General features: G+C 47.1%; 1 protein-coding gene across 2 annotated transcripts; it reads left to right on the top strand.

The window, feature by feature from the left end:
• The first annotated feature begins 4,403 nt into the window (after positions 1–4,403).
• Positions 4,404–9,241, top strand: LOC134408093 (zinc finger protein 574-like). 2 transcript variants are annotated; one of them, XM_063140180.1, is made up of 2 exons: positions 4,404–4,513; positions 5,195–9,241. In XM_063140180.1, the coding sequence occupies exon 2, from the start codon at positions 5,214–5,216 to the stop codon at positions 7,821–7,823; it is 2,610 nt and encodes an 869-aa protein (XP_062996250.1). In that variant the 5' UTR covers positions 4,404–4,513; positions 5,195–5,213; the 3' UTR covers positions 7,824–9,241. The 2 variants fall into 2 exon arrangements, with proteins under 2 accessions (XP_062996250.1, XP_062996251.1); XM_063140181.1 differs by lacking the exon at positions 4,404–4,513 and adding an exon at positions 4,675–4,729.
• Positions 9,242–10,735: the final 1,494 nt, after the last annotated feature.

The raw sequence follows: 10,735 nt of genomic DNA, 5'->3' as shown, positions 1-10,735 counted from the left end.
ATGCTCAAAAAAAAAAAGTCAGTAAGTGGAAACAAAAGCCGAGAACCTAGTGCTAAAATGAAACACTGCCATGGTCAGGGCCAAGCTTAATTCCGAGCACTCATTATTTAACCTGAAATGGGACCCTAATAAGTAAAACAAGAATATCTGAGTGTCTTTCTCAGAGGAAGGAGAATGGACTGAGGGAGAGGGCATGTCTGAAAAGTCAACTACCCAAAACCCATCCCCTGATTCAGAACAAAATCCCCACCCACAACAAGCCCAAAATCCCCAAGCCACACACACAAAATGAGGGATTTTTCTCAAACTGAATTGTAAGACCTGCGGTATCTAAACAAAGCTGGCCGATGCCTAAAGAGACTATAGTGCCTGGCTAGCCTGTTTATGGGATCAGGGAGGAAACGATTTGTTTCTTAGCTCCGCAAAGTTGCAGAAGGTGGGGGCTCTGTCTAACAACCCCATGATTAAATTTTGGGAGGGATTCAACCCACTACATCCACATTGATAGAGTAGATTTAAATTGCTTTGCAAACTCAGTACCTTGGTGCCATGGACTGGGATAAGGAAACAGTCCAGCCGTGACGTAGTGTGTTACTGCGGCAGTTTACTCTAGCAATTTTCAGTGACCCAATCAATAAGCTTTTAACATCCGGTATGAAGTCCAGGCTCATGTGTAGTGGGACACCGCTTTTTAAAAGAGCCTTCATGCTCTGCTGGGACCTGCCCAGGGACAGCCAGTAAAACAAGTGGTTTTGTTGCTTAGACAGTTAGGTGACATCGAAGGAGGACAGGCCCAAGCAAAAGCTACCAAACGAGCAAAGAGTGTTACAAAAAAAAAAACATGTTTTTGGCATTGATTAAAAACAGTGCTGCTAAATAAAATTGATGAGAAACCTGTCCCTTTATTGTTTGAACTTTAAAAGGGCATAGCTTAGACAAATGCAAGCCCACTGCACGGGATGGAGGGCACCTTCAACTACACCACCAGAGACAGATTATGAGCAGAGTGAGAGTAAGACCCCAATCCTGCAGCCTCCAAACTGTACCCTAACTTGTTGGGGTGGAAAGCATTCCAACCAGGATAGAAGTGAGACCTGGTCATCCAAGTAGGGCAAATGAAAACTGCTGCCTCAGATGACCCAAGACAGCCTTTTGAATTGCCTGTATCTAATAATATAGACTCCTCCTGGAAGAAGAGCCTGTGTAACAGCCATGCTGTGCCCGTTTGCAACCTACTCAGTTTTTATTTGGGGCTAGTTCCAATTCATGTGCTCCTTGTGGAAAATTTCTCAGGGCAATGCCTCCTTTGTTCCCGGGGGGGGGGGGGGGGGCGTGCTGTGGAATGGAGTTAGTCCATGCATCTCTGCCATGACTACACACTTACTGTAAATTAAAAAGAAAAAAGTTGTTTTACTAAGAATTTTTCCCCACCTCAATCCAAAGGGAGAAATAATGTATTATTATTATTATTATTATTATTATTATTATTATTTTCTGTTAAGTTCTTCTTCCCATCCTGTCTCTATTTGTGAAGCTCTAGATTTAACTCAATACATAAAACATGTCCGCCTACCCTTAACTTGTCTATTTCCAGGAAATAGATGGCATTATTTCCTGTTAATTGTAGAGAAATGAAAGCAAGCCTTTTCTTTTCATAAGGGGTTCATGTTGCCAGATCTTACACAATGGGCATAGGAAGCATTTGACAGGTACAGCTTCTTTCATCCCCTGCAGCCTTATTAGAACAGGCTGTGTTTGTAAGAACTGTCTCTTCCATGCAAGAGATAAAAATACAGGCTTCCTGTTTTGTTTTGAATATGTGACTCTAGCTAAAGGTCAGGTCCAACATTTTTTTTAAAGCCAACAAAAAGCAGAAAACCCCACAGGAACTTTTTTTTTTTAAAAAAAATATTTTGATCAATTTTGATTTGCCTTCAAATGGCAGGAAAGAGAATCTGGGATTCTTAAGATGTTTTCTGGGGAAGAAAAGATGAGCATATTAGGAAAAGGAAGCTATTACTTCTGTGGCCATGAACTTCAGCCAGGAAACTCATTTGTTGTGAACTTCATGGAGCATAGCAGTATTCCTAGCAAGGAGCTGGTACTGGGTGTCGTTCCCTATTTTATGTACCCTTGGTAAAAAAAAAATGTTTGCTGATACTCAATGTGGGATGCAAGTCCTTAGTCATCAGGCCACTGAGTTGGGCATGGAGAGAAATGTTATCATCACATTACTTCTAGAGCAGGGATGGGCAAACTTGTGACCCTCCAGATTTTGGCCTACAATTCCTCCCAGCCCTAGCCAGAATAGCCAGTGGAGAGGGATAATGGGAGTTGTAGGTCTAACATCTGGAAGGCCATAAGTTGGGAGGGGTGTAGGGCTTGGTGGTACAGCATGCTTTGCATACTGAAGGTTCCAGGTTCATTCCCGACATCTAACCATATAACACCTGCTCTGGTCTGCTTGCACTGGTTGCCTGTAAGTTTCCGAGCCCAATTCAAGGTGCTGGTTTTGACCTATAAAGCCTTACACGGCTTAGGACCACAATACCTGACGGAACGCCTCTTCCGAGGTGAATATACCCGGTCACTACGTTCAACATCTAAGGTCCTCCTCCAGAGGTTAAGACTTTCCTCTTTGCCCAGGCATATAGCTGCACATCTTAATTACCGACATGTTTAGTTTTTAACGGCTTTTAATGCTTTATGTGTGTATGTTCTGTGTTTTAGAATTTTAAATTTTGTATACTCGTTTTTATCTTAATTTTTTAGAATTTCTGTAAACCGCCCAGAGAGCCCTGGCTATGAGGGCAGTATAGAAGTGATATAAATAAATAAATAAATAAATCTCCAGGTAGGGCTAGGAAAGAATCCTGCCTGAAATGCTGACGAGCCGCTGCTAGTCAGTGTTGACAATACTGGGCTACATGAGCCCATGGCCTGACTCAGTATAAGGCAGCTTCCTCTGTTCTTATGCCTGCCCCATTCAGAGCCTTCACTAGTCACATTTCAACAAGATTGCTTCAAAGCCAAGTTTTTAGATCCAAATAGGCTGTTTATCCAAGTTAAGCTTTTGTTAGCCAGGAAATCTGATGGTAGAATGAAGATTTGTGCTTATAAACTAGTATAATCTGGTTAAACTAAGTTTTTGTTGTTGTTTATTCGTTCAGTCGCTTCCAACTCTTCGTGACTTCATGGACCAGCCCACGCCAGAGCTTTCTGTCGGCTGTCGCCACCCCCAGCTCCCCCAAGGTCAAGTCTGTCACCTCCAGAATATCATCCATCCATCTTGCCCTTGGTCGCTCTTCCGTTTGCCTTCCCCTTTCCCTAGCATCAGCCTCTTCTCCAGGGTATCATGTCTTCTCATTATGTGGCCAATTCAGTTTTGCCTTTAATACCATTCCCTCAAGTGAGCAGTCTGGCTTTATTTCCTGGAGTATGGACTGGTTTGATCTTCTTGCAGTCCAAGGCTCTCTCAGCATTTTCCTCCAACACCACAGTTCAAAAGCATCTATCTTCCTTCGCTCAGCTTTCCTTATGGTCCAGCGCTTATGAAAGGGGCAGAAGATGTGTTTCCAACTTGAGGTCTGCTGGTTTGAAGCAGGAGTTTTGTAAAGCGCTCACACACACACAGAGTATTATACGAATAAAATACAGCTGGGAACTCGCTTTATTACATAGAAAAATCTGTATTGCTTTGAAGGGAGGAAGTTTCCCCCCTACTCCAGCTTGCTCTTAGACACACAAAAATTATGCATAGCATGCCGGAAAGCTGCTACCTGGGCGTGGAAGCAATTGCACCCTTCCAACAGTTAAAGCAGCAACACCTTCCCAGCTACTTTGTGCGTAATTGCACTAAGTGTCCCCTGAGTGCACAATAGTACAACAAGCAATTACACAGAAAAATGTACACTTGACTTACTCAACTCCAGGTGCATCACCCTGCACTTGTGCGCCCACTTCCTTGACAGGAGAAGCAAATATGAAACCCCATGGATTCCACATTTGATTTATTAATTTACGGCTGCTTTACGTCCTCTCAGGCCTACCGAAGGTGCGAAGGGAAGGACTAAAATATTTACGTGAACGGTATGAACGGTGTCAAGGAGACGGCGCTGATTACGTAAGCGGGGAAAGGCAAGAAAGCGTTGATGCGTAATCAACGTACAGAGGAGGTGGGTGGGGCTGGAGGACATAGCTCCTTCCTCGTGACTGGGCGGGGCTACAACGCCACCAACCGCCGTCTCCTCCCAACCCCCTGTCCTGAGTGGCCGCCGCTCGCGCGGTCCTTACTACCCCTCCCGCTTGAGGGTTGGGCTGTCGTGACGTCACTGAGTGTCTCGAACCGAACCGCCCCCCTAGTATCGAGGTAGCTGATTGGCTCGCCGGTGGTGATGAGGGAAGCAATGAGAGGGCGCGGTGCAGCCTAGGCCAAGCCGGGCCCGAGTGAGGAGAAAACAGACAGGAGGAGAGAAAGCAGCGGTAGCAGAAGTGGGTTAGGCCCACGGGCCGGGTGAGTGTGGCGCTCCTCCCACCGCCCGAGGCCCCTTTCGCCACCGGCCTCTTCTCCCCTCCCCACGCAGCTCCTGCACTCACACCTTCCCCCCTTCGGCAGCATCCCTGTGGATGTCCCGCAGAACTGAGGGGATCAGAGGCCCCTGCGCAATAACAGCAGCACATCCCACCTCACAAAGAAGTCTCTTCCCCTGTTTAATCTATGGGAGCAATGGTAGGACACGGAGGGGGAGGGTAATAGGTGTGAAGGAAGAAAGGAACGCGGGAGGGGGGTGGTTTGGGGTTGGCATCAAGTGTTCCCTTTCCACAAAATCACATTTATGTCCTGTTCAGATATTTCTCCCTAACATAGCATGACCTGTCCCTACTTTATTATTTGTTTTTGTTGTTCCCATGTTTCACGGTGGTGTACATGGCGTCACCCATTTGTCCTCCCCAAAAGGTTCGGTTCACTGCCTTCATGAAAGTGCACACACATATGTTCCTTTATTAAACTTCTGCATTACATTCTCTTACCACGTTTCGGAACATTCGAAGAACTTATGTTCCATGCTTCCTTTTCATGCTGAAAAAGCCGTACATCTGTGGGTTATAGTGTGAGTTTTGTTTGGCCACATGTCCCCCCGTAACATACCATCATAGCCCTTTCATTCACCTAGGTTTCTCTTTCCCCTTGCAGGTGTGATTCTGCAGGCATCATGGCAGAGGAGCTGGCTCCATCTTTGTTCTTCCAGCACCAGTTCATGTGCTCAGAGTGTGGGCTTCTCTACAACACTTTGGAGGGGGTGCTGATCCACCAGCAGAGCCATCTAGGGGAGCCCTATGAACCTACTGCTGCTGCGACTGTTGTGGACACAGGGCCCCAGCAGGACAACCGCTATCAGTGCCTGGAGTGTGGATGTGTCCTTTGGTCACCTGATGAACTGTTAGCACACCAGGAAGTGCACCCCAGGGAGGTGCCGTCTCGGCCTCAGCCTCCACCAACCACCACCAGACAGATCCGCTACCAATGCAATGAGTGCAATGAACTCTTTCCTTCTACTAGCCTGTGGCTGGCACACCGCCAGACACACCAGAAACAAGAGGCTTCGGCTGACTCCCACCTATCAAATCCACCACCTTCCCAGCCGGCTTCCTCACCTCCATCCCAATCATCTGTTCCACAAGCCTCCTCCCAGTCCGCTTCCCCACCTCCTGTGCAGCCCTTACTTCCGTCATCTCCCCAGCCAGTTCCACCTATGCATCCCTATGAGTGCTCAGAGTGTGCCTGTCTTTTCCTAACACCTGAGGAGCTGCTGGAGCACCAGGGGGAACACTTTATTGAGATTGAGAAAGAGAGTGGGGAGCCGCCTGAGGTGACAACACAGGAGACTTGCAGTCCTCGTGTGTCCCCACTGCCATGCCCTGAGGAACCTCCAGCAGTGCCTCCACGTACTCAGGCCTTCTGCTGTACTGAATGCAAGCAGACTTTTGGTACAGTGGAGGCACTGCGACGGCACCAGCAGGAGCACATGGGGAGCAATGAAGAGTTTCTGTGTGGCGAGTGCCAGCGTGGTTTCACAACAGCCAAGCGGTTGTTGGCTCACCAGCGGGTACATGTGGATGGTACATACGAATGTCCGAATTGCAACAAGATCTTCAAGAAAGCAGCATCTCTCGAGCAGCACATGCGCATCCACAAAGGCGAAGCCCTCTACCTCTGTGTAGACTGTGGTCTTGGCTTTTCTACAGAGATGACCCTGATCATGCACCGTAAGAGCCACACTGCCAACCCTCTGCATCGCTGCCACTGTGGCAAGACTTTCAGCAACATGACCAAGTTCCTTTACCACCGGCGGACACATGCTGGTAAGAGTGGGATTCCACCCTCTCGTGGAGCAGGAGACCATGCACCCAGCCAACCTCCTGAGCCACCACTCAATGATGGGGAGTCAGTTGTGAATGGCTCAGTCTCATCCTTCTCTTCTCCGCCGGGGACATCAGCAGAAGCGCCCAGTGCTGGGTTCCTGTGCCCTCAGTGTGGAAAGGCATTCTCCACCCACATCCGGATGGTACGGCATAAGCGGGTAGTTCATGTTTTGGAGAGGAAGCACAAGTGTCCCACCTGTGGCAAAAAATTCAAGAAGTTGGTGCATGTGCGAAACCACCTACGGACGCATACTGGTGAAAGGCCATTCCAGTGCTCAGAATGTGGCAAGACCTTTGTCTCCCAGGCAAACTTGGCGCGACACCATGTGACGCACACCGGAGAGCGCCCCTATCAGTGCCAGGTTTGTAACAAGCGCTTCACCCAGTCCTCCAATCTTCGCCAGCATCGCCTCTTGCACATGGCACCTAATGGGGAGGGGCCCCACTCCTGTGAAGACTGTGGTGCAGCCTTTTCCCGAGCCCACCAATTGGCCCTGCACCGGACTGTGCACACAGGGTGCTTGCCCTTTCCTTGCCCAGACTGTGACAAATCCTTCCCGCGCCGTCGCCTCCTGGAACTGCACCGGCTTAGCCATTCTGGGCACGAGCCCCACCGCTGCCCAGACTGTGGTGCTCTCTTTGTGATGGCTTCCAAGTTACAGGAGCATCGCTGCGCCAGGCGCCGGGAGCAGGCAACGCCACAGTCTTACCCTTGCATGTCCTGTGGCAAGTATATGGGCTCGCTGGCCAAGCTTGCGCTGCACCAGCTGGTACATTCAGGCCAGCGTCCTTACCCTTGCCCACTCTGTGGGAAAGCCTTCACCACCCCCAGTGGGCTGAGTCGGCATCAGCAGCGCCACGCTGGCCTACGCCCTCACAAGTGCCCTGTTTGCGCCAAGACGTTTGTGGCAGCCTCTGGGCTGCAGCTGCACCAGCGCATCCACACAGGTGAACGCCCTTTCCCCTGCCCGGACTGTGGCAAGGCTTTCCGGCAGGCTACCCATCTGCGGGAACACAGGCGCCTGCACACTGGGGAGCGCCCCTACCGGTGCCCAGACTGCGGCAAGGCCTTTGTGCAGTCCATGCACCTTGCTGAGCATCGGCGCATTCACACTGGCGAGCGCCCCCATCCCTGCCCCCTCTGCCCCAAAACCTTCAAGACCCTCTCCAACCTGCGAAGCCACCGCAAGACTCATACAGAACAAGTTGGTGGCCAGGATGCATTGCAGTCTGCCGGGTCTCTTGTGGCTACTGGCCAGCCCACCCAAACTATCATGTGCACGGAGTTGGGAGAGACTATTGCGATCATTGAGAGTGCTGAACCTCTCCCCTTGGTGGAAACGATAGAAATCTACCAGGCTACACTTGATGGCAACATCCAGGTCAATGCCTTTGTATAGGGTCTGAGCAGCCCTTAGTTCTTCTGTGCTCAGGGGCTGAATGCACATTAATAGGTGGCTGAGCTCAGCTTCCTTTCTTCCATGCATCACTCTAGCATGCTTCTCCTGGCAGCACAGCCTGTGCACCAGTCATGCAGTGCCCAGATGCAACCTGTTCAGTTTTTTTTTTTAATTGGGGCATAGCTCCAGTTCATGTGCCTCATCTGGAAAATTTCTCGGGACAATGCCTCTTTTGTGTACAGGGTGGTACTTTGGAATGGAGTTAGACCATCCATCTCTGCCACTCTTACTGTAAATTAAAAAAAAAAGTTGTTTTACTCTGTTAAGTTTTTCTTCCAGTTCTGTCTCTATTTGTGAGGCTCTAGAACTAACTCAATACGTAAAACATACCCTCCTACCGTTAAAGCATCTATTAATTTTTCCTCTATTCCCAGGAAATAGATGGCATTGTTTCCTGTTAATCAGAGAAAAATTAAAGCAACCCCTTTTCATTTTATGGTGGGGGGCATATGACCAGATCTTGATACAATGGGCATATCTCTGTCTTTGCTAATTTTACAGAAGTAAGTGTTGGACAGATATAGCTTCTTTCATCCCTTGCAACTATCAGAACAAGCTGTGTTTGTTAAAACTCTTCTGCACAAGAGGTAAAAGTACCAGGTTCCTATTTTGTTTTGAGCACATGACTCTAGCTGAAAGAGAGGTCCAACATTTATTTTTAATGGTGGAAGTCCACACACTTATTTTAGATGACAGTATATTTTGATCAACTTTGATTTGCCTTTTGCCTTCCAATGGCAGAGAAGAGAATCGGGCATTCTTAAGATGTTTTCCAGGGAATAAAATATTAGCATGGTGGGAAAAGGAAATTGTTTCTTCTGTGGCCATGAACTTCAGCCAGGAAACTTGTTTGTGTTGAGTAGATTATATTTGGGCTATTTGCAAATGGCCACTTATGAAATAGCAAGTCTACAAACTGGATCTTCCACGACTCTCATAGTTGGCAGTTTTGTTGTGTTTCTATGTCAAGGGTCAAATTAAGATAGCTAAAGGGCAGCATGAAAAACTCAGTTAACTTTAGCAAATCAGGCATACTGGTTTACATGCATGGGAGACTGCCCTCTGGGAATTGACCTGGGACTTTAGCATCGAACAAGCCTGAAATATAAGGGCAAATCTATGGCATCTTAGCAAGCTCTTCTTTGACTCATGCCAGTGGGAGTTATATACATTGTACAGAGAAGTTCAGGTTTAATTTCAGTGGATTAACGTTCAGTTGATGAGTATTTAAAATTAGAGGGAGCCAAAGGATGGAACTTTAGAACTGTTCCACCACCTGTACTTTAAGGAAGAGGATGGTGAAAGATCTACATTGCAAATTAAGCCTTGGTTCATGTTTACAAAATTGTATTGTCACAAATACAATATATATTATCTTCCCTCTCCAATGTACCATTTTTCCTAGCACATACCTGCAGCCTCCTTTGCTGCACACGCCTTCTATATTTTCTGTTCCTGAACCTTGAAGTCCCTGCCTACATCAAAGACAGGTGTGCCTGTGGGCACCAGTGTATCCCTGGGCACTTTCCTTGGTATCTGGGGGCACATTTCTGACTGGCAACTAGGATTGCTTCAGAGTGAAATGGAGTCTCTAGCTGCCACCGCCATTTCCAATGAATGCCTTGGGGGGTGGGGGGTGGCAGGTTATTTATCATTGGTGACAAGCCATGGCTTATGCCCCTCTAGCTGCATCGTAAGCCAGTATCAGATATTTTTAAGCGTGTACATCTAAAAACCTGTGTGATGCAACACATGGTAAACCATGCTGCATAGCAGTATTTCTAGCAAGGAGCTGGGATTGGGTGTCGTTCCCTACTTTATGTACACTTGGTGAAAAATAGATTATTTGCTGATTCACAATGTGGGATACAAGTCCTTAGTCATCAGGCCGCTGGGTTGGGCATGTAGACAAAAGTTATCATTGGAGAACATCTAGAGCAGGGATGGGCAACCTGTGGCCTTCCAGATGTTTTGGCCTACAATTCCCCCAGCCCTAATCAGTGGTGAGGATAGTGGGATCTGTAGGCCAAATATCTGAATGGCCACAAACTGCTTGCCCAATTCAGAGTCATAATTAGTCACATTTTTACATGATTGCTTCAAAGGCAGGAGGTTTTCAGATCCAAATAGGTTGCTTATCCAAGTTAAGTTTTCAGTTAGCCAGGAGACCTACAGACAGTAGAATGAAGATTTGTGCTTATAAACTAGTATAATCTGGTTAAACTAAGTTACTCCTAGTGAAACAGGCAGAAACTAAAGGAAGGTCCATTCTGTGCTACCAGCTTAATGTCTGCTGGTTTGATGTAGGAGTTCTCTACAGCACACACACTTAAAATGATTTGGGAACTAGCTTTATCACACTAAGAAATCTCTACTGCTTTGAAAGGTGGCAGGTTTTTCCTACTCTGGCTCACTTTTACACAAATTATGCACAGAAGCCAGGGCTGCTACTCGTAGCTCGTTTTAAAACCAACTATAGCCTTTCAACAGTGTTTGGTTTTTTTTAAAAAAAAATAACCTTCATGCCTGTTTTTTACATACTTGTTCCATGAGTATAGAGCGGTACAATAAGAAATTATATAGAAAATTATGTATTTGACACAACTGCATCTCTACAAGACACCAAGAAATTAGGATTGCAGATTCTGCAGTCTGCATTACTTACAATGGGTCACATTTCTAAAAGTTCTACAACAAAATACTGTACTGTGGCACCTTGGAGACCTTGTTTATTATGGCCTCAACTCATGCCGCCATGCTTACCCATAGGTTAAAGCAGATTAACTACGAACTATTCTCACAGTAATCATATCAGATAAGAGTATTCTTCTTGATGACTGTCTTCTCCACAG

The sequence above is a fragment of the Elgaria multicarinata genome, chromosome 13 (assembly GCF_023053635.1).
Source record: "Elgaria multicarinata webbii isolate HBS135686 ecotype San Diego chromosome 13, rElgMul1.1.pri, whole genome shotgun sequence".
In the NCBI taxonomy this organism is placed as follows: Eukaryota; Metazoa; Chordata; class Lepidosauria; order Squamata; family Anguidae; genus Elgaria; species Elgaria multicarinata.
Note: the sequence above shows the minus strand (reverse complement) of the source record. Positions and strands in the feature narration are given on the sequence as shown.